At 38.5% G+C, this 24128-nt stretch overlaps 1 protein-coding gene across 9 annotated transcripts in view; it reads left to right on the top strand.

The window, feature by feature from the left end:
- Positions 1-24128, top strand: part of ATG7 (autophagy related 7) — a 231371-nt gene that overhangs the window by 106537 nt on the left and 100706 nt on the right. For 7 of the 9 annotated variants that reach the window (XR_010411756.1, XR_008505105.2, XR_010411758.1 and 4 more), the window contains one exon: positions 7360-7482. The exons of 1 other annotated variant lie outside the window; for it this stretch is intronic. Coding sequence is in view for 5 of the 8 variants with exons in the window: in XM_045861818.3 (XP_045717774.2) it covers positions 7360-7482 (123 nt within the window). In the remaining 3 variants the exon portion in view is untranslated. Of the gene's footprint in view, positions 1-7359; positions 7483-7592; positions 7623-24128 lie in introns of those variants that run through there. One more of the 9 variants, XM_064592176.1, reaches the window with a different exon arrangement.

The raw sequence follows: 24128 nt of genomic DNA, 5'->3' as shown, positions 1-24128 counted from the left end.
CCAGTACTTTTTTTTTTTTTTAAGATTTTATTTATTTATTTGACAGAGAGTCAGCAAGAGAGGAAATACAAGCAGGATGAGTGGGAGAAACAGGCCTCCCGCCGAGCAGGGAGCCCGATGCAGGGCTCGATCCCAGGACCCTGGGATCATAACCTGAGCCGAAAGGCGCCCCTATTTCATGCCAGTACTTTTGGTCCCTATAGTTTCTGAAGAGAAATTGGCTATTAATGATTCCCTTTACATGATAGGTTATTTCTGATTTGCGTTTGCCTGATCATCCCTTTGTCTTTTGACAGTTTAATTATGATGTGTCTAGGTATAGATCTCTTTGAGTTTATTCTGCTTGGAACTGAGCTTCTTGGATGTGTAGATTAATGTTTTTCATAAAATTTGAGAAGTTTTTGCCATTATTTCTTCAAATATTCTTCCTGGCCTTTTCTTTCTTTCTTCTCTTCTGGAACTCCTTTATTAGTATATGATGTCATATACTAATGACATCTCTGTCATTAGTCTCTGAGGCTTTGTTCATTTTCTTTCTGTTCCTTGGACTGGATACTTTTTCTTTCTTTCTTTTTCTTTTAAGAGACAGAGCATGCACGAGTGAGTGGGGAGGGAGGGGTAGAAGGAGAGGGAGAGGGAGAATCTTAAGCAGGCTCCATGCTCAGCACAGAGCCCCACATGGGACCCAGTCCCACAACCCCAAGATCATGACCCCAGCCAAAATCAGAAGTCAGATGCTTAACCAACTGAGCCACCCAAATGCCCCCACAGACTGGATATTTTCAGTTGACCTGTCTTCCAATTAACTGATTCTTTCTTCATCATGCCCAAAACTGATTTCAGTCTCTCTTCAGTTGTATTTTTTAACTCCAGAATTTCTCTTTGGTTCTTCTTTATAATTTCTCTTTATTGATATTCTCTATTTTGGTGAAGCATCATTTTCATACTTTTTTTTAGGTTCTTAGACATGGTTTCTTTTAGTTCTTTGAATTTACTTAAAGTAGCTGTTTTAAAGTCTTTGTTTAGTAAGTTCCTCAGGAATGGTTTCTGTTGACCATTTTTGGTTTTGTTTTGTTTCTTTGTATGGGACATATTTTCTGGTTTCTTTGCATATCCAGTAATCTTTGTGGAGAACTGGATGTGTTACATAATATAATGTGTTAACTCTGGAAATCAGATTCTCTCCCCTGCCCATGGTTTATTGTTGCTCTTTGCTGTTGTTGTTTGTTTGTTATTTAGTGGCTTTGCTGAATTAATTTCATTAAGTTGGTCTTCTTTGTGTGACCATGAAGTTTCTGCTCGGTTAGCTTGGTCATCATCTAATGATCAGACAGAGATTTTCTGAATTTCCTGGAACCGGTAAATCACAGTCTTTGCTGAGGTGCTCTGTGTGTGTATTGGGGAGTGCCTTCAGTGCTGAGCCAGGCATTTAAGAGCTCTGCCTTACCTTTCATTTCCTGCTTGCACAGATACTCAACTAGAAGTGAGAGCTTAGGGCCTTCTCAGATCTTTCCTCAGAGTGTGCACAACTTTGGGCATATACGTCACCCTGTGCCTGTGCACAGTCTTCTAGATTCTCAAGAATATGTTGGAACTTTTCAAAGTCTCTTAATGGTAGTCCCCAGATTTTTGTTTTACATTCTTTGGTTAGCGCATTGTTGCAGCAACTATTATCCACCATCTCAGGAGATCATGATGTTAAACAGTTGTCCCTGATACTTGTCAACAGCTAGCCCTGCGAGAAAGGCTTTCACACTGGGTGAGTTCTGAGTCAGGTCAAATAAAAAGAACATACAAGCAGGGTTTCCCTGGGAACCACCAAACAGGTGGCAGTTTTCTGAAAATGGAACTTTGAAGGAGCTTCAGCCCCAGTCTGCCTCCTCCGGTGGCTGCCAGGCTGGTTGCCACTATGACTGTGTATTGTTAGTGTTCAAGGCTACATTCGAGCTGGGAAGGGGAAAGGGGTGAAAGCCTCAAAGCCCATTGTTTTTACAGAGAGATTCAGATGTTTTCTGAATAAATACTCCCCGGACTTTGTCCCTGTTCTCTTTTCTCTTACAGAGGAGAGGATTTACAGAGGTCCTTGCTATTATCACCGACACCACTGTGTGTCTTCTTGTCATGTGTTTTCTGTATTTATCAAATCCTATTTGGCAATAATATTTTTAAAGTAATAAATGCATAGCATTTCTGTTTCCCTTCATAAGCCATTCTTTGTCAGTGATTGAAGTTGTGATTCCTTTTTGTATCTCAGTAGGGTAACAGACATGGAGTTGCATTCCCATTTTAGAGATGAGCAGACAGGCTCCAAAAGGTGAAGTGTCTTGCCCCCAGTGTTGCCAGGTTGCTCCCAGTTGTGTGTTACTCCCAGTTATCAGTTTCTTTTCTTCTTCCCAGTTAACTCAAGCAGAAATGTGATTTTGGTATATGAAAAAACCGAGAGATAATACTTGATTTTTTAAATGCAGTTATGTGTTAAACCAAATACTAAAGCATTGACTTTTATTCCATAGTCAGTTATCTTGATGTTGATACTATTTGGTGTTTTGTCTTGAACTCTTCCAAATCTTCTAAATTATAGTTGTGCCCATTTTGCATTTGGATGCCTGAGATGGTACACTATACGGTGACTTTAGGGAAAGAACAAGAGACTGTCTTGTTCTATATTTTTGGTATGCCAGTAATACCGTTCCATGTCTTGAACTCAGATTTGTCTTTCTTTTTTTTTCTAGTTTGGCCTTATAAATCCTGCCTATGTCCAATAGAGTGAGTTAACAGCAGCAGATTTAATTAGATTGATAGCTATATGTTTCCATATGAAGCTGTTTTCTCATCCATTATCAGCTTTGTATCACTGAGATATATGGAAATAGAAACAAAGTTACCAAACATGTGGTTGATAGTTGGAAATGCCATCAACCCTTGATAACCAGGGATAGTGTGAGCATTTCCTTCAATTCTTTTAGCAACTTAGTGTGCCCTGGAAAGTAGGATCAGAATATAAAAGGGAAGAAAAGATCATAGCGAGTGGAATTAATCAGGCAAGACTTGCTGCAGGAGCTGGTACTTGAGCTGAACTTTGATGGAAGTGAAAGATCTCACTTGATGGGGAAGACAGGGGGTCACTCTCAGTGGTTAGCACCAAGAGGAAACAAGAAAGGAGCTGGGAGCAGTGAAGGTGGGACAGTAGTTGTAAGGGCTGCTGAAACCAGAGCTTTTTGTCCTCCTCTTTGATTCTTTTTTATTATGATGAGAGAAATCCCAGACACCAAGAGACAAATGGATCAGGGGGTTTCCTGGTCTTATTAGTGATGCTTCCAGCTCATTATCCAAAGTGATATGGAATTGCTCCGTTAGTAACAGAACTTGAAAACAGAGGGTTTTGCCCTCCTTGGAGCAAAGCCTCTGCAGACTACTGGGTGACTGTCCATCAGATGGGAGTGTTTTGACCCTTCTTTTGTGGATTTTCATAGGATGGGAATTAAAGGTCCTGGTGGCTTCCAGCCATACTCTTTTATTACCCTATCTGGGATATTGGGCTACCTTTCCCTGAGTATATTAGAAATCATGACACATATGTATTTTTAAATCATTTAGAGTAAGTAAATACAATTTCTAAACAACAGAGACTTTAAATAAGAGGTTTACAGACACTGCATGAAAATATATAAGCTAAAAGAAGAAAACACATAAACTATTTTTTTAGGTTGAGTACTCATTTCCTCATATCCTTGTTTAAGAATAGACAAGAATTGTAAACCATGTATCTCTTCTGCTTCTCATGAAATGTAAATCATTGTGTGGTATTGTCAGGCAATCTTAACTCTATGAAAGGCATTCTCCAGAGAGTTGTCCAAAGTTGGAGGGTTCGGGGGGGACTTAAATGCCTAGCTGGGGGGGTATGGGTTTGATCTAGTGAAGAGTCAACAAAGAATCTCAGCAAAAGAATGGATACTCATATAACCATGTCTTAAAAAGAGATTCTGTCATCTTTGTCCAGCAGTATGAATGTGACATGAGTAAAGCTCACCTAGCCTTATAAAACAGCGAAATAAGGAAAATCATGTTCATCAGGAAAGGACCCATATCCTTGTATTAAAAGAGTCCTATTTCTCTAACTTAGCAAACTCCCCCAGTACCTTTAGAGTACTTATAACCTATCAAAATGTAATGTGTACACTTCTCAGTACCATGTATTATATAATTACTTAGGAGGTTCATTATGTTTTATGTAGACTGACACATTGTTGCAGTGCTCATATTCATTGTAATGGTATCTTTTTGTGGGGTGGGGGATAATTTAAAACACATTTTCCCCTTTAAGAAGGTCAAACTGTAGGGAAAAATACTCTTGTACCTTTTATAAGCTGCTTACACTCGTAATACAGATTAACTTCCCAGCACATAAAGGGAATACTAGAAAACTCTTGCATGATTAAATATGCCCCCGGAGGATTAAGTTTTTCCACATATTTTTGAAGCCAGAACAATGAATAGTGTTTCAGCATTAAACTTTCTGTACATCTTGATTATGGGGGAGGCTTTTACTCCTACTGCTCTTGCTGTTAGTTTTTCTGCTATTCAGATTTGTAGCACTGCAAAATTATCTGTGGAAACATGGGCTTGAAATCTGAAAGGTTGATTAAGGTCCAACAAAGTATCATCTCTGGAATTATTCTGATTTTTTAAAGGTTTTTATCCATTTTTCAAGCCTGTTTCTTCTTTTACCTTATTGAAAACCTGGCACAGAGTAGTTAATTAGTGAGCTTAGTGATTCAGAAATAAGTGATCACTAAGCACACAGTATTTATCATTTTGAAAAAGATCACTTAATTTTCATGCATATTTTTCCTAAGATAAAATTCCTGTTTGTAAGGAATCTCTTTATTACTGAGGGATTCAGTTACTAAGTGCCTTTTTATCCAGGCATTGGGTTGTCAGATTAATTTACTGGGGCTCATCAACCAAAGGCTTTGCTTTGTGTAGCTTGAGGCATACTGATCACCCTTTGCTCCTCCATGATCCCCAGTGTATCTGTTCCCTCCGGCCTGGTCTTACCTTCCCTTCCTTGGCTCCCTTCACTGGTACTCAGCAGCCCCTCAATTTCTTTGACCTCTCGGTTAGCCTTATCCTGTCAGTGCCCAAGCTTAGATGGGTCCTTAACCACATTTCTCCCAAAATGTATATTTTCTGTCCTGAGCAGGGGCCTCCACTTCCTTTTCTCACATTCCCCACGCAGCTGTCCCAGACCATCACTCCCCCTCAAGCTCCATGGCCCACCCATCCCCTTCTCTGGCAGCAGATGACCTTGCTGCCTGCTGTCAGACCCCAGAGCTTCTCGGTCCCCAGTTCCCTGCTCTCCTAACTTATCACTACTGCTGCTTTGTTGCCCGTAGCTGAAGGAGGGCTGCCCCTCCTAGCTCCAGCTCTATCAGGGCTTCAGAGCTCTTCCTCCTCCTCCTCTTCTGAGACTTTCCTCCAGCACTAGGGGAAAAAATAGAGACTTCTGTGTATTCTTCCAGAGATCTTACATGCATAAACAAGCATACACACAGCTACATTTCCCTTTCTTCCTCTTTCCTCCTCTATCTTTATTTTTTTAAGACATTAATACTAGACACATGGTCTGGACATTGCTTTTAATATACCTGTATGTCTTAGAAATAAGTTTACATCAATACTATAGAGCTACCTCATTCTTTTAACGGATCTAGATTATGCCCTTGATTGTAAATACACCATAATTTTGTTAACCAGCCCCTATTAAAGAGTAGTCACTTCTAATCTTTTGTTGCTGCAAAGTGTTTCAGTGAGCATCGTTACATATCATTTTTTTTCCCCATGAACAACTATATCTGTATGAAAAGTCTTTGAAGTGGAATTGCTGCATTAAGGGTTTATACATTTTTGTTTCTTTATGGAGAAATTTTTTAAAAATTGTTTTCTATTTCTTGTGTTACTGCTTCTCCAGCCTTTCTCTTCATGTGTAATTGATTTCTTGGATTGATCTTCAATGTCTGCTTTTTGATACATTCATCTCTTTATTTCTTCCGAGTTCTGAGAGAATTTTAGAGACATTCTGGTTCACTATTTCCTAACACTCACAATTCCTGTGATCTTTGAATTTTTAAATACAATAATCATTATTTTGTTTGCTTCTGAGAACTCAGACATTCTCAAATTGTTCTCCTGTCAAGACTGCAGGCCTTGAATCTTTTTATCGAAGGACAACATATATACAAAAAAAGGGCTTGATGGCTTTTCACAAAGTACACCAACACCCAGATAAAGAAACAAATGTTATCAGTATCCAGAACCTCCCTTGTGCCCCATTCAGTTACAGTCCCTCCATGGGTAACCCACTCTCCTCACTTAGATTCGTTTTGCCTGTTTTTTTTTAAAAAATGTAATCGTGCAGTAAATAATGCTTATCTCTTCTTTCTTTTAACATTGTGAGAATTATCTATATTGTTGCAAGTAGATATAGTTGTTTTCGTTGCTAAGTAGTATTCTATTGCATGAATATACCCCTTTGTTCATTCTACTATTGATGGACACTTGAGTAGTCTCTAGTTTGGACCATCATGAGTAGTGCTGCTATGGACACTTTGGGTCTTCTGATACACAACCACATACTTTTTTTGTAGGGTATATATATCTAGGAGTCAAATTGCTTGATCACAGGGCATATAAGTGTTAAGCCTCTAAAATGGCTTTCTCATTTTGCACTCCCATGAGAATCCCAGTTGTTCTACATTCTTGCCAGTACTTGGTATCTTCTTTTTTATTTTAGCCATTTTGGTGTATATAAAGTAAGATTTCATTATGGTTTTAGTTTACATTTCCCTAACCACTTGTAATGTTGAGCAACTTTTCGTATGTTTATCGGCCATTTGGATATCCTCTTTCGTGACATGCCTGGTGAAATTTATTTTTACGTTTTTAAACTATTCTGTTTTTTAAAAAAAACATATGGCTAGCCGGTAGATCACATTTCCCATCCATTTGTCCCTCTCTTTGTTTTTATCCTCTCTAATTTTTTTCTTGGCTCTTTTCTGGCCTTTTTTTTTTTCCCTAACAAGTGAACTTTAGAAGTAGGAACCCCAGCTTTCCTAGAATTTTTAGTGAATTGTCATGAAACAAATTTTGAGAAAAATTGTCATCAGAATTGGAAAAGGATATTGTCATTGTTTCTAAGAAGGGAAAATGATAAATCCTAAGCCCTCCCAGTTTTTGCCCTCCAGATTGCATTATTTAATTCTAGTTTTAGTTTCATTTTTGACAAGTGCTTATAGAAGTGAAAATCTTGTAATATGCTTTCAAAACCAGCCCCTTTTAAAAAATATAAATGTTTTACAGGTTCTTGATCAGTATGAACGAGAAGGATTTAATTTCCTAGCGAAGGTGTTTAATTCTTCACATTCCTTCTTAGAAGACTTGACTGGTCTCACTTTGCTGCATCAAGAGACCCAAGCTGCTGAGGTAAGAATAAAGCGAGCTCTCTCTACTGAGGACTGGGGTGTTTGAAACCTACTTGATACTCACATTTATGGAACAGTAAGGGAGCGGTAAATTCTGATTTTTTTCCTTAGAACATACATCACTAAATAAGCCTGCTAGCTACCAGAGAAGGAACCTTCTGCAGTCGCTGGATGTTGATGTGTGCAGATTGTTGTATAGTAGGTGCCAAATGCACATAATTAAAGGGAGTATGCATTATCTATTTTCAAGCACCTCTGGTCCTTTCTGAAGAACAGCATGCCTGTGGCCATGGGAGAGTTGTCTCTGATGTCCACACATCAGAATGTAAGACAGGGAAGACTGGGCTCTGGCCATGTTCTTCAGAGAGAACATGCCTGGCTTTTATTTCATAATTGGATACATCTTCTTGGGTCACTGAACTCTACTATAAAATGGCTTCCCCAGTCACAACCTGAGAGAGTTACATGTTGCTTGTCAATTAGAATATATTGCAGATCTTAATTTCCATGAAGAAGTTCTTAGGAGAAATGTGGCCTGTCTTATCATTTCCACAAGCTACATAAAGAAAACCTTGAGTGCCTGTGTCCCACAGGAGTGGAACACTTGCAAAGATGCTATTAGTCCTATTGTCCTATTTATTGACTCCCACCTCATTCCCACCCCTGCCTGGGATTGTGTGTCTTCACCATTGGGGCAGGCCCCAGCGGCCATTGGGTAGACATTCAGGCCCGATACTGGACTAGCTTGTGGCAAACAAAGGCTGCTGTTTGGAGATTGGAGCTAGTAGCACTGAGTAAAGAAAATCGAAACTACCAGAGTCAAATCCTTTGAAACTTTCAGCAGATTGAGGTGAGAGTTTTAGGCACACCAGAGAGGCAAGATAGTACATCTCTCGTACTACTTTTAAAACTGAAATCAGTTCTGGGGTGCCTGGCTGACTCAGTCAGAAGAACATGCAACTCTTAATCTGGGGGTCATGAGTTCAAGCCCCACATGGGGTGTAAAGATTCTTTAAATAAAGAAAACTTAAAAAAAAAAAAAAGCTGAAACCAGTTCTTCTTTAACTTGCCTTGGTGTCCTCTGGGCATTCAATAGATGTAGTACTCCACTTATAACCAACAGTTAGACACACATAGAGTCTCTTAGCTTCAGTTTCAGAAGATAAACAGCATCTCTGCTGAACTTAAAGAGAATTTGAGATTTTTCCCAAAATTGTGATTGGTTCCCAGACATGGTTCAGAACATTATGTTGATCACGGCTGCCATTTTATCTTTTGGGTAGCATTGTACTGCCTGATGATAAGGTTAAAATAACTTGCAGGTCTTTTCAACCATGCAATTGTTTGACTGGTTTGCTGAGGGAATATTTCTACCCATCTAGAAATTATTCATATACTTCTCTCTTGTTGGCTAGATGAATTGCAACTTGAAATTGACCCGAAATTTCACTCTTTAAAACAGAGCAGGTGCTAGGATAATGGGCAGATTCCTTGATGAGATCTGACCTGCTTTGCATTTTAGCTGGTCAAACATTAATAGCCTTTTCAAAGACCCAGGAAGAGAAGGGAAAGTTTAAGAGAGCAATAGTGACTAAATAGATGGTGGGGCAAGAGGGGATATGGTTTCATCCACAAATCGGAGTTTTCTTTTTGAAGTTTTCCCCCATTAAATTATATTTATAGTTTTGGAATCATAAGCCACACATCAAATTTTTGATTAGAGATGGTAGACTGGTTGGCCTGTGAGCCAGATATAGCTTGCAGGTGTGTTTTGTTTGGCCTGCCCTGTGTGCTAAATTCTGAATAAGTCAACATTTAAAACTTATGAATTTTACATAAAAATCTGAATTTTCCCATTTCTAACCTCTTTGAAAAATCAGATCTGGCAAGCCCAGGCCTGCATTTCTTAATAGTGATGGTTAGCTGGAGCAAGGATGCAAATTTTATAGATGAATAATGTACTTTATATGAAATTTGAAGGTATAAAAAATATTCTGCATGTAAAGGAAATCTCCTACACTTGTCCCTTACCACCTAGTTTCCTTTCTAGAGACACACATTTGTTGGTTTTTTGCCCAAAGTTATTTTTTAGGTGATATTCTCCATTTAAATGATGCTCTTGAGTTAATGACTCTTACAGGTATTAGAATTTGCAATCCTTATCTGAGAGAAGTATCGTTATTTTTTTTAAAAGAGCCTTAAATAGGGCTGTGGTGTTTTTTTTTTTTAATTAAAAAAAAATTTGTCTTTTTATTTCAGCTTATTTTCCATCATGATAAGTGTACTCTTCCTACCTCAACCCCATTTCCCCCATGCCTCCACCCACCTCCCCTCTAGTAACCATCAGATTTCTATAGTTAAGAGTCTATTTCAAACATTTTTTTTCTTTGTTATGTTTGATTTCTTAAGTTCCACATAAGACTGAAATCATATGGTATTTGCCTTTTTCTGACTTATTTCGCTTACCATTATACTCTCTAGCTGTATCCATTTTGTTGCAAATGGCAAGATTTCATTCTTTTTTATGGCTGAACCATATTCCACTGTATATATACCACATCTTCTTTATCCATTCATCTATCAGTGGATACTTGGGCTGCTTCTGCAGTTTGACTATTGTAAATAATGATGTAATAACCATAGGGGTGCATGTATCCCGTTCAATTAGTGTTTTTTTTGTTGTTGTTTTGTTTTGTTTGGAGGGGGGGTAAATACCCTGTAGTGTGATTAATGGATTATAGGGTAGTTCTATTTTTAATTTTTTTAGGAACCTCCATAATGTTTTCCATAGTGGCTGCACCAGTTTGCATTCCCACCAACAACGTACAAGAGTTCCTTTTTCTCCACATCCTTGCCAACACTTGCTGTTTATTATGTTTTTGATTTTAGTCATTCTGACAGATGTGAGATGATATCTCATTGTGGTTTTGATTTGCATTTCCCTGATGATGAGTGATATTGAGCATCTTTTCATATGTCTGTTGGCCATCTAGATGTCTTCTTTGGAAAAATGTCTGTTCATGTCTTCTACCCATTTTTTAATTGGTTTATTTGTTTTTTGGGTATTAGGTTGTATCAGTTCTTTATACATTTTGGATGGTAACCCTTTATTGGATATGCCATTTGTAAATATCTTCTCCCATTTGTAGATTGTTTTCTTAGTTTTGTAGATTGTTCCCTTCACTATGCAGACGATTTTTATTTTGACGTAGTCCCAATAGTTTATTTTTGCTTTTATTTCCCTTGCCTCAAGAGACATTATCTAGAAATATGTTGATACATCCCATGTTGGAGAGATAGCTATCTGTGCTCTCTATAAGGATTTTTATGATTTCAGGTCTCACTGTTAGGTCTGTAATCAATTTTGAGTTTATTCTTGTGTATGGTGAAAGAAAATGGTCCAATTTCATTCTTTTTCACGTTGCTGTCCAGTTTTCCCAACACCATTTGTTGAAGAGTTATTTTTCCATTGTATATTCATTCCTCCTTTGTTGAAGATTAATTGACCATATAATGGGTTTATTTCTGGGTTTTCTTTTCTATTCCATTGATCTGTGCATCTATTTTTATGCTAGTACCATACAGTTTTAATTGCTACCACTTTGTAATGTAACTTGAGATATGGAATTTTGATATCTCCAATTTTGCTTTTCTTTTTCAAGATTGGTTTGGCTATTTGGGGTCTTTTGTGGTTCCATACAAATTTTAGGATTGTTTGGGAGCGCCTGGGTGGCTCAATTGGTTAAGTGTCTGACTCTTGATTTTGGCTCAGGTCACAAGACCTCAGGGTTATGGGATCGAGCCCTGCATTGGGCCCTGCACTCAGCACAGAGTTTGCCTGGGATTCTCTCTCCCTCTCCCTCTTCCTCTCCCCCAACTTGCACACACACACACACTCTCTCTCTAAAATAAATAAATAAAATCTTCAAAAAGATTTAAGATTGTTTGTTCTAGTTCTGTGAAAAATGCTGTTGGTATTTTGATAGGGATTGCACTAAGTTTGTAGATTGCTTTGGCTAGTATAGACATTTTAACGATATTTGTTCTTCCAACCCATGAACATGGAATGTCTTTCCATTTCTTGGCATCATCTTGAATTTCTTTTATCAGTGTTTTATAGCTTTTAGAGTAGGTCTTTCACCTCCTTGGTTAAGTTTGTTCCTAGGTATTTAATTGTTGTTGATGCCATTGTAAATGGGATTGTTTTCTTAATTTCTCTTTCTGTTGCTTCATTATTAGTGTGTAGGAATGCAACAGATTTCTGTACGTTGATTTTGTATCCTGTGGACTTTAGTGAATTCATTTATCAGTTCTAGTAGTTTTTTGGTGGAGTCTTTTGGGTTTTCTATACAGAGTATCATGTCATCTGCAAATAATGAGTTTTACTTCTTCCTCACCAATTTGGATGCCTTTTATTTCTTTATGTTGTCTAATTGCTGTTGCTAGGACTTCTAGTACTATATTGAATAAAAGTGGTGAGAGTGGACATCCTTGTCTTGTTTGTGACCTTAGGGTAAAAGCTCTTGGTTTTTCACCATTGAGTATGGTGTTGGGCTATGGGCTTTTAACATAAGGCCTTTATTATGTTAAGATATATTTCCTCTAGACCTACTCTGCAGAGGGTTGTTTTTATTTTATTTTTTTTTATCATGAATGGATGTTGTACCTCATCAAATGCTTTTTCTGCATCTATTGAAATGGTCATATGGTTTTTATCCTTTCTCTTATTGATGTGATGTATCACGTTGATTGTTTTGTGAATATTGAACCACGCTTGCATCCCAGGAATAAATCCCATTTAGTCATGTTCTTTGATTTTTTTAAATATATTGTTGGATTCTGTTTGCTCATTTTTTGTTGAGGATTTTTGCATCTATATCCATGAGAGATACTTGCCTGTAGTTCCCACTTTTGTGGCATCTTTATCTGGTTTTGGTATCAGGATGATACTGGCCTCATAGAGTGAATTTGAAAGTTTTCCTTCCTCTTATATTTTTTAGAATAGTTTGAGAATAAGTATTAACACTTCTTTAAATGTTTGGTAGAATTCACCTGTGAAACTGCCTAGTCCTGGACTTTTGTTTGTTGGAAGTTTTTTTGATTACTGATTCAATTTCTTTGCTGGCAGTTGGTCTGTTCAAATTTTCTATTTCTTCCTGCTTCATTTTTGGGAGGTTATAATGTTTTTCGGAATTTGTCCATTTCTTCTAAGTTGTCCAATTTTTGGCATATAGGTTTTAATAATTTTCTGTTACAATTGTTTATATTCCTTTTGCTGGGTTTGGGTTTTGTTTGTTCTTTTTTCTATCTCCTTTATGGGTAAGTTTAGGTTGTTTGAGATTTTTCTTGCTTCCTGACGTAGGCCTGTATTCCTATAAACTTCCCTCTTAGAACCACTTTTGCTGTATCCCAAAGATTTTGGACCATTGTGTTTTCATTTTTATTTGTTTCTGTGTAAATTTCAGTTTCTTTGATTTCTTAGTTGACCCATTCATTGTTTAGTAGCATGTTATTTAACCTCCATGTGTTTGTGCTCTTTCCAGATTTTTTCTTGTGGTTGATTTCTAGTTTCATAAAACTGTAGTCAGAAAAGATGCATGATATCACTTTGATATTGTTCTTTAATTTGTTGAGACTTGTTTTGTGTCCTAATATGCGATCTCTTCTGGAGAATGTTCCGTATGCAATTGAAAAGAATGCGTATTCTGCTGTTTTAGGATTGAATGTTCTGAATATGTCTGTTAAATCCATCTGGTCCAGTGTGTCATTCAAAGCCACTGTTTCCTTGTTGATTTTCTGTTTGGATGATCTGTCCATCAGTGTAAGTGGGGTGTTAAAGTCCCTTACTATTATTGTATTACTATTGATTATTTCTTTTTGTTTGTTATTAACTGTTTTATGTCTTTCAGTGTTCTAAATAGGGCTGTGTTTTAAGATAATGCTCAGCAGAAGACATAACAAAATTGATTGCCCTACCTACATTATTTTACATTACTGTGAAAAATGTGTGTGTGTAAATAAATATATCTATATATATCTACATATATATATAATCTGTGGGAAGGTACCATTTTGATTTATGTATTTGATTCCCAATGCATTAACAGGTGTTGAGTAATAAAAATACGAAATTCTTCATCCCATATAGAAAGGTCCTGATTTATTTATTTTAGCAATGCAACAAGAATGCCCAGTTCTCATCTTGGACTCTTTTTATGCCTCAACTCTGGAATTGCAAAAGATTCAACCAGATAATTTTATGTGACTGTATCATTTTATACATTGTTTATAAAATACGTATTTGTACAAATACTGTTTTTTATAACAGGAATTACTGAACATCTTTAAAAAAAATTTGATAGCAAGTCACTGTGCTGGTAACTGAATACAGAAATTAATGAGATGTACTCATAGTCTAATATGAAAAACAGATGTAATAGTACATTCTAATATCATCAAAAATATATTTTTTTAAGATTTTATTTATTTATTTGACAGAGAAAGAGACACAGCAAGAGAGGGAACATAAGCAGGGGGAGTGGGAGAGGGAGAAGCAGGCTTCCTGCAGAGCAGGGAGCCCGATGTGGGGCTCGATCCCAGAACCCCGGGATCATGACCTGAGCTAAAGGCAGACACTTAACAACTGAGCCACCCAGGCGCCACTCATCAAAAATATTTTAGTCATTTATATATATTAAGTGCTCAGAGAGCAGTTACTCCTGCCTGGGGGAGTAGGGATGTCAAAGAAAGCTTCACACATAAGGGAACAAGTATTCCAGTTTAAATTTTAAAATTTGGAGCATCTAGGTGGCTCAGTCATTAAGTGTCTGCCTTCAGCTCAGGTCTGTGGTCCCAGGGTCCTGGGATCGAGCCCCGCATCAGGCTCCCTGCTCGGCGGGAAACCTGCTTCTCCCTCTCCCACTCTCCCTGCTTGTGTTCCCTGTTTTGCTGTCTTTCTTTCTGTCAAATAAATAAAATCTTTAAAAATAAATAAGTAAATAAATAAATTTTAAAATTTAATTAATTTTTAATTTAATTTTTATTGAGCTATAATTGATATATTACATTATATATTAGTGTTTCTGTGTAGTGATTTAATATTTGTATGTATTCCAAAATGATCACCACAATAAGTCTAGTTAACATCCATCACCAGTTAGTTTTAAAGGATGAGTAGGCTGTCTTTAAAAATAAAAATTGGGAGGGAAATGGAGGAGGGCATTCTAGGCTGAATAAAGGTCTCAGAGGCCAAGAGTCTCTAGAGTGTTACTCAGAATCATGAGAATGTAGTTGGAGCCAGAGTTATCTGAAATCAGATAAGGTGTTTTTTTTTTTAATAACAGCTTTATTGAGTTGCAATTCACATACCATGAAATTTACCCTTTTAAAGTGTACAATTCAGTGGTTTTTAGTGTATTCAGAGTTGTTGTGCTACCCTTACTACTAAGTTTAGAACATTTTCATCACCCAAAAAGAAACTCCATACTCATTAAACAGTCACTGCTCATTCCCCCTTCCTTCCAGGCCTGGCAACCACTACTGTACTTTCTGTCTCCATGGATTTGCCTATTCTGGACATGTCATGTAAATGAAATCAAATGATATGTGGCCTTTTGTGTCTGCTGTTTTTAACTTAGCATGATATTTTCAAGGCTCATCCATGTTGTAGCAAGATAATTCTTTTTTCATTAAAGAAAGAAAAGTTTTGATGCTATTAAACAATCCCCTATCCTTTAACACCTGTGGTCTATCTCCCCAAATATAGACCCTTTATAAAAGAAGAATGCAAAGCTCATCCTACTAGAGACTACAAATCCCTTTCTTTTCATAGAAAGGAGCACAGGAATAATGGATTGGAAGATATATTCAAGACAGAATCACCTAGATTTAGTGAGATTGATTAATGCAACCAAATTTTTTGCACCCACCTTTCTGCCATCATCAAATAGCCCCAGATGATTGATTGCCATTATTTTAGTCTAGGTTACTAGTGTAATCATAGTGCTGTTGAGATTGAGATTAACAGACAAATCACCAGGTTGGTTTCTGTTGGAGAAGGGGTTGAGATGCAGGATGAAGAGTGGGGACTGGAAGTGTGGTGATGGGGGGGAAGGGAGGGATGGACAGCCCAGACTTATAAAGATGAATTTATTTGATGTAATGGTGATTTTGAGGTAGTGGAATAAATGAATGGAAATGACTGAATGGTATTAGAGATAGGATGGTAATAGAGCTGGGAGGAAAAGAGGAAGGCTGGTAGATTGACTTAGTAGGTAAAGAAAATTATCCTGTTTCATTGAGTGCAGTGAGGAGAAGCTGTAGAGGTAGGATGCAATAAAAAAAAATATTTAAATGAGGAATGTGTGTGGTAGATTAACTTTATCTTGAGTTGTAGCTTAAAAATTTAAATACTCCCCTCATAAATGTTTTTGCTAATGTTGTGTTTCCTAAAGAAGGCACTAAGAAAGAGATCCATGTCTGTAGTCTGTAGCCCATCTAGCTGCCAAATTATAGTTATATTCTACCTATGAAGTATTAGAAGGCCCCATGGTGGAAAGCCCCTCCCCCCCCACCAACTCCGCTTTTTGCCCTCTTAAAATGTTGCTATCCGAATAAGGAATTTTGCATGAAAGTTCTGATCTTTACTTTCAAGAGCCATTTTGAGAATGAGTTTAGATACTTGGAGATTGACCCGAGTTCTCTTTTGTTCATCCCTGTCTATTTATCCCAGTTGGAACAAAAGGAAATGGCCTTAAAGTTGATGAAGCACAAAATGTCCAAGTCATGAAGCTGTTGAAGTGCTCACCAAATAGTTTTAAAACTGCTGAATTTCACTGAAGAAAGGCTTAGTGTAAATCAGACACACAAATGACCTAGCCATCTTTTCATAAAATTTGCTGTGACTTATCTTCTTAGGGTTATTTTTCATCAAGTACCTGTTCATGTGTACTGAGTTAGTTCCAACTGTGGGTTCGACATTGTGCTGTGGGAAATGCCAGATAATTTTCAAACCCCATGTAAGTAGAGAGAAAAGACTGATTCATTCATAAGAGAGGTAATAAAGCAAGCTATATCCTTGAGAAATTCAAACAACAAAATTTCATACCCCAATTCCCCTGAAATTCTCATTTTCGAAGGTTTGCAAGTTCCGTGACTCCAGGATTACTTTTAGGCTATGTTTTCCTCCCTCGCCTTGACTATATCATCAGTATTTGATGCTGTGTCATGCAGTTATGATTTCAGGATTGCAGTTACAGCACTTCATTAATAGAATTTGCATCTTTGTCAAGCATTTGCTAAGCAGAACTTTTTTCCTGCAGAATCAGAGCTTAACGAGTGATTGTTAAAAAATAAAGTTTAAAGCCAATGATAACATAAGGTGTAAAATCATGAACAGCCTGGCAGAGATAAAAAAGGCTGAGCTGAAGGGTTGATTCTGAATTAAAACTCAGGTTCTGACTCATCTACTACAAAATTCAGAATTCTAGAAAATAAAGTGCCCATTTCTCTCATAGCAGGAAAGTCATATGAAAAACATTATAGTCACGTGATATGACTTCATTGGCATGACAATTTACTATTCAGCAAAGTAAATAACACAATTAACAAGGGTTTCTGCTGGGCCTTTTGCACTTACACTGAGTTTTTGGCCTCTCCCGCTCACAGATGGTTTTAATTTGGTTCCTGTGGAATATTTTTGTTTTGTTTTGTTTTGTATTTAACAACAGTCAGATATTTATGTACAGCTTCATCAAGAGCCTCTGATGACAAATATGCCTTTGGAGGCCAGTAGAAGCTGTGGGAAACCCCCGTGTCAGCACTTAGACCTGTTTCCAGTGGAGAGGAATCACTGGAGACTGACCTAGCCTGCTCGTGAATCCAGTTCGCTTTTCCCACAGCCCTCTGCTAGCCCACTTCCAGCCTGAACTGGCCGGTCCTCAGACTGTATCCTGCCTTGATTTTTCCTTATGAAGCAATCCCTCGAGACACAGCCTTGGCCTTCTCCCCTAATTGAAGAGGAAAGGCAGAAACAGCAGGCAGAAAGCCATTTAATTCTTCGATTGGAAACAAGAGCCTGGTTTTTGAAACAAGGCTTGGCAGTATCCCTTCAGAACTCACTTTATAAAATGAATCCCTTTTATTTGCTGTCAGAGTTATCTACATAGATTTGAGATGTTTAAATAAGTTGGTGTTGGGGAAAAATCCAATTGGAGGATAAACAATGAAGTTTGGTCGGAGCCTCCACCCTTCTGAAGAGCTGTCTTGGATGGTATAATCCCCTTAGAGGTCTATGGGAGAGAGAAGAGAATCATAAATACTAAAAGCAGAGTTAAAACAGCAAATATTAAGAATAAGAACATGGGAACTACATCCTTCTTAAATTTTAGTCCTTGTTCTGCTCGTGTTCTCCTGAGTACTTGGATGAATAACTTGAAAATTTTGTACATCAACTTCCCCACTTAAAGGGATTGGGTGCCTGGGTGGCTCAGTCGTTAAGCGTCTGCCTTCGGCTCAGGTCATGATCTAGGGTCCTGGGATCAAGCCCCACATCCGTTCCCTGCTCGGCGGGAAGCCTGCTTCTCCCTCTCCCACTCCCACTCCCCCTGCTTGTGTTCCCTCTCTCGCTGTCTCTCTCTCTCTGTCAAATAAATAAATAAAATCTTTAAAAAATTAAAATAAATAAAAAATAAAATAAAGGGATTGAACCATATGTAAAATCCTTTTTAGCTCTAATAATCCAGTGGTGTGTTTCATATATAGCTGGTACATTTTATACATTTTATAACCATTCTCTGGTATCTGTCCCATCTGGGTTGTCATTGCTAGAGACATTTTTTGTTGCATTTTTTAGAGATTAAGATCTACTTTGAGCCATAAAATAACATGTCTCATGCTTTATATTGATTGGTATGTATAGCCGTGTATATAAATTCAATATGGTGTAAGCCGCCTAATAACTTACCTCATTGCAGTCTTGATGCCCTGAACTTTTGGCTTCTTTATAAACTAAAGTCTCCCCACACCATAATCGAGTGTGTTCCTTAAATCTGCGACTTGCAACCTCTTTGTATAGCTTCCAAAGATGAACTCCAAACCCTTTAAGTAATGCCAACATTTTTAGGATGTTGAATGTATAAAATCCAAGGATTTTCTTTAAAAATAAACCATATTACACTATAACACTCATAGAGTGAATGAGTAGCCTGAACCCTGGCCTAGTCAGAAGGCCTGAGTCCATATCGCAGCTCCAGCAAGTAGCCAAGACTGCTGCTTTTCAGCCGACTGCATTGTGCAGGGCAAGACCATGTGTAGCAGCCCTGTGTGAGACCTTGGGTCATTTGCCTAATTTCATTGAGTTTCATCTTCATTTGTAGAATGGGATCAATAATTCCTACTCCTCACAACTACTATAAGCATTAAACAAGAAAGTACCTAACAAAAGGAAAGATAGACAAATTGGAGTACATCAAAATTTAAAATTCTGTGCTTTAAATGGTTTTTTGCAAGTCCTATATCTGATAAGGAACTGGTATCCAGAATATATTGGAAATTCTTGCAACTCAGTAATAAAAAGACATAAACCCAATTAAAAACTGGACAATGGATTTAAATAGACATGTCTCAAAAGAGGATATACCCATGTCCAATAAGTACATGAAAAGATGTTCAACATCCTTAGCCATCAGGGAAATGAAAATCAAAACCACAGAGATACCACTTTATACCTACTGGGGTGGCTAGTATCAAAAAGACAATAACAAGTGTTGCCAAGGATGTGGAGAAATTGGAACCCTCATACATTGCTGGCGGGAATGTAAAATGGTGCAGCCACTTTGGAAAACAGTCTTGTAGTTCCTCAAAAAGTTAAACATAGAGTTACCATGTGGCTCAGCAATTCCACCCTAAGGTATATAACCCAGAGAAATGAAAACATACATTCATAGAAAAACATGTACACTGATGTTCATAACATTGTTTATAATAGCCCCAAAGTAGAAACAACCCAGAGGTCCAGCTATGTAATGGATCGATAAAACGTGGGTGTTAGACTGGAAAATACTGGAATATTATTTGACAGTAAAAAAGGAAAGAACTGCTGACACATACCATAACACAGATGAACCTGCTAAGTGAAAGAAGCCAGTCACCAAAGGCTACATATTACAGGATTTCATTAAATGAAATGTCCAGAATTAAAAAATCTATACAGACAGAAAGTAAGCTAGAGGTTGCCAGGAGTGGGGGTAGGGGTTGGGGCGAAATGAGGAACGACTACATACGGTAAGGGTCTCTTCTGGAGGTGATGAAATGTTCTAATCTTAGATTGTGGTGATGTGTGCACAGCTGTGCCTCTACAGCAACCACTGAGTTGTGCACTTTAAATGGGTGAATTGGGGCGCCTGGGTGGTTCAGTTGGTTAAGCATCTGCCTTCGGCTCGGGTCATGATCCCAGGGCCCTGGGATTAAGCCCCGTGTTGGGCTCCTTGCTCAGTGGGGAGCCTGCTTCTCCCTCTCCTTGCTTGTGTGCGCGTGCTCTCTCTCTCTGGCAAATAAATACATGAAATCTTAAAAAAAAATAAATGGATGAATTGTATGGTATGTGGATTATATCTCAATAAAGGTGTTTAACCAAAGAGAAAAGAAAGACAGCATGGAGCCCCAGTGCACATAGCTGGGACTCTGTGTGCTTCCTTCTTTCCTTTTCTCTCTCTGGCTTTTTTTTTTTTTTTTTTTAAGATTTTATTTATTTATTTGAGAGAGAGAGACACAGTGAGAGAGGGAACACGAGCAGGGGGAGTGGGAGAGGGAGAAGCAGGCTTCCTGCGGAGCAGGGAGCCTGATGCGGGGCTCGATCCCAGGACCCTGGGATCATGACCTGAGCCGAAGGCAGACGCTTAACCGGCTGAGCCACCCAGGCGCCCCTCTCTCTCTGGCTTTTAAGGGCAGCATTGATTTTCTGTTTTGACAGGCTGTCAGAGCATGTTAGCTTACTCTTTGTAGAAATGAACTTTGTCTAGATGTGATAGTGATTTTTTTTTCCATTTTCATTGTGCCTCAGTGTTCCAAGCCTTAGTCGCTGCTCATCTCCTCTCACCCTGTCTTGCTCTATGGCTAGCACATCCGCACAACACATCACAAACACACTCACACACCTTCTCTTTTCCGGAACCATTTGAAATCAAGTCTCACATACAGTGACCCCTCACCTCTAAATTTTTAGTATGAATCACCTAAGAATACAAATACTCTTTTTATATAGGCAGAATACCATTATTGTTACAGAATAATGAACAATCATTCCATCATGGCATCTAAAATCCAGTATGTATTCCTACTTTCCCAGTAGTTCACAAAATTTTAAAAGCACCTCTTAAACCATTGTTTGCTTTTTCCTCAAGTTTGTAACTGTATATTTAAAAGGTTTTTTAAAAAATAAAAATTAGCACCAGTCACTTTGTATAGAAACTTGATCTTACCTCTTAGCACTTAACACCCTGATTTCTAAATGGGGAGAGACAGTTATCCTATTAGGCAGCATACCCCAGAGTTTCTGCCACTCTAGGCAGGCCTCTTCCAGGTGAGGTACCTCCAGGTATCACATTGGCATCCTAGCCTGATTGAGACAGCCTTCATAGCCAACCAGCCCTGAGCTGTGCGTTCCTGTTCATCCTCCCGTGGGGGTGCCCAGTGCCTGAGGCTTTTGAGGAGGTAGGATGGGACTGTGAAGCCTATTTTTGGTATTTTGTAAAGCCAAACAGAAATAAAACATTTAAGACATGAGGTTATGTTGATCTATCAAGTTGGTTTTTCTGAATTCTGTTGTCTCAGAGTGGAATGGAATGCCAGTTAGCCTGATCCAGTCAGAAGTTCTTACCGTTATATATGCCTTTGAATTATAAAAACAGTTACACAAAGTAGTGCATTTTGTTGGGTGGGAGCGGTTTTTCAAGATGTAGTCTGAGGCAGAGAAAGTAGGGGCTAGGAAGAGGAGGGCCACTGGCCAGGGCACCACTGGCCCTGACTTCCTGACTGTATCAGCAATAGAGGGTCCCGGGGAGATGTTCCCGCAGTTTGCCCTGTGACCATTATTCCAGGGGCCGTATTTTTACAGCTGACCCTTCTCATTTGCAAACGTAACAGCTGCTATGTTGAATTTGGGGGGTTTCCATGTTTTGATACTGTAAAATTAAATTGACTCTTGGTTCTGAAATCTTAGTCTTGATCCTTCTTGCTTTGCCATTAGCTGTGGGAGAACAAGGAGGGAAGGGATGTGAGATATTCTAAGGTGTACATTGTTTTTAAATTAAATATTGTTCGTGTTTAATCGTGGCTTCTGTCAGTTAACAAATGTTGACCCCTTGTCAAGTTCATGGAGGTGTGGAGATTCAAAGAGGTACACACCAGGTCTTCAGGAGGCTGACATGGCACAGTTAGGGTGGTAGAACAGAGGAGTAACCAAGGATGCAGGGCAGTAAGTGTGCACAGAGAGCTGGACACACAGCACAGTAAGTCCTGCAGGATTTCAGGAGCATAGGATGCAGACAGGGCTCCAGGAAAGAGTTGGATTTGAACTGGTCCTTGAAGGTTGCCACTCCAAGTGTAGGAGAAAAGGAGAGAAGGCATTCCAGAATGGGCCACGGCATGGGAGCATCTGAGATCACATAGCAACTAATGCTGATACCAGTCTTATGAGGTGGATCTTACATTTTACAGCTCAGAGAAGTGTGCTGATATATGCTAAGTTGACCGGACACTGTTAAACTTAACTGTGCTCAGTGTTATTCTACATCTTGGGGTTTACAATATGCTTCGTGTGCCTGAGAACAGACAGGAAGATATGGATGTGTTCTGCTTTACAGAGAGTGCCTCTGCTTTCAGATTGAACAGTTTCAAAGAGCAGTTTTGCTTTTTGTCTGTTTCCTTCCAACTGCATTCTTGAATAGCGTGGTTTCTTTCACTGTTCCATCCTGGAGCCTGGTCGGCCAGCCTCACTGTGCTTTCTTATTCTTGAACTGTCTTTAAGAACAGACTGGCATCTTAAAATCCATGGGAATGAGGTTTTACTCATTCATGATTCCATCTCCAGACTTAACCAATGGGAAAAGGGCAGATAAGAGACAACTTGTTTCTTCTTTTACTTTTTCCTAATTTGTAGAGAGAAATTAAGAGCTTGCCCCCATTTGTCTTTATTCAGCCATCTGGTTAAAAAAAGAAAATCAGTGCTAAATTAGAAATATTTAGATCTTATTGTTGGAAGACAAAATCATTGAGTTTCTAATTACCAGTACAGTAAACTGCTGTGGATTGGTTTATTTTTAATTTTGCTACTAAACTTAAGGTATAATGGATTAAATGGGATAATACCTACCCCCACCAAGTTGCTGTTATAGTGTGCTTTGAAATCTTAGAAGTATAATATAAGCATCAATTCTTGTAAGGCTAAATGCAAATGAACCAAATGGAAAACTGCCATAGTTTTTTTAAATAAATTTTTTTCTTGAGACACCATAGGCCTTTGAACATAAATGTCTTGAATTAAACTTTAAATAATCATTAACCCTTAAAATAATTTGTATTAACTGGATCTTGAGTGTCAAAGACATTAGCAAGAGATAGTTTTGTTGTAGAAGAACCTATAGAAAACTACTTGATTCTAGTCCAGGTATAAGAATACACATTAACTTTCAAATAAATCTTTGTAGAACCTCCTAATATGAAACAGTTGCAACTTCTCAGTTAATCATGATCTTTAAAAGAATATTCTTACCTATTCTGAAATTAACTCTTCAAAAGGATAGCTGAATAGCTTTGTCTCTCGCATGCCCCCATGTGTTCTCTGCAGTTCTGTCATGCGTACTTCTGTTCCATTGCCCTGTCCTCTCCCCACTCAAGACTTGGTCAAGCTCGTCCTTCTGGTCAAGTCCTGTTTCCTTCTCCATGGGGTCTGCCTGGTATTCCTGTTGGCCCTTCTAAAGTACCAACCTCCTTTGAGAAATGGTTTCTTTTTTTTTTTTTTTTAAGATTTTATTTATTTGACAGAGAGAGAGATAGCGAGAGTAGGAACACAAGCAGGGGGAGTGGGAGAGGGAGAAGCAGGCTTCCTGCCGAGCAGGGAGCCCGATGTGGGACTCGATCCCGGGACCCCAGGATCATGACCTGAGCCGAAGGCAGACGCTTAACGACTGAGCCACCCAGGCGCCCGAGAAATGGTTTCTAACTGTCTTCTTCCCACCGAGGCTGGGGTACACATGAGATTCTATAAATGAAAGTCCGAAAGAACCATGTACATTTGGGGCAGTTTGTATTATTACGTGTGAGCAAAGGAATGACTTGATCCAAACAATGCTTTAGGAAAATGAAATTGGCAAAGATCGAGATTTCTCCCCTGCTTTTTTCTTTTATATCTTAATATTTTCTTTTTAAAAATTTTATTTATTTATTTGATAGAGAGCACAAGCAGAGGGAGCAGCAGAGGGAGAGGAAGAAGCAGGCTCCCCGCTGAGCAGGGAGCCTGAGTCAGGGCTCCATCCCAGGACCCTGGGATCATGACCTGAGCCGAGGGCAGACGCTTAACTGATTGAGCCACCCAGGCGCCCCTATATCTTAATATTTTCAAATGAGCTATCACATAAGCCAGAAGAAAGC

This window comes from Mirounga angustirostris, unplaced genomic scaffold (assembly GCF_029215605.1).
Source record: "Mirounga angustirostris isolate CCGP_5_RB_7025 unplaced genomic scaffold, mMirAng1.0.hap1 SCAF_1, whole genome shotgun sequence".
NCBI lineage: Eukaryota > Metazoa > Chordata > Mammalia > Carnivora > Phocidae > Mirounga > Mirounga angustirostris.
The sequence above is the reverse complement of the archived record's forward strand: the minus strand, read 5'-3'. Positions and strand labels throughout refer to the sequence as shown.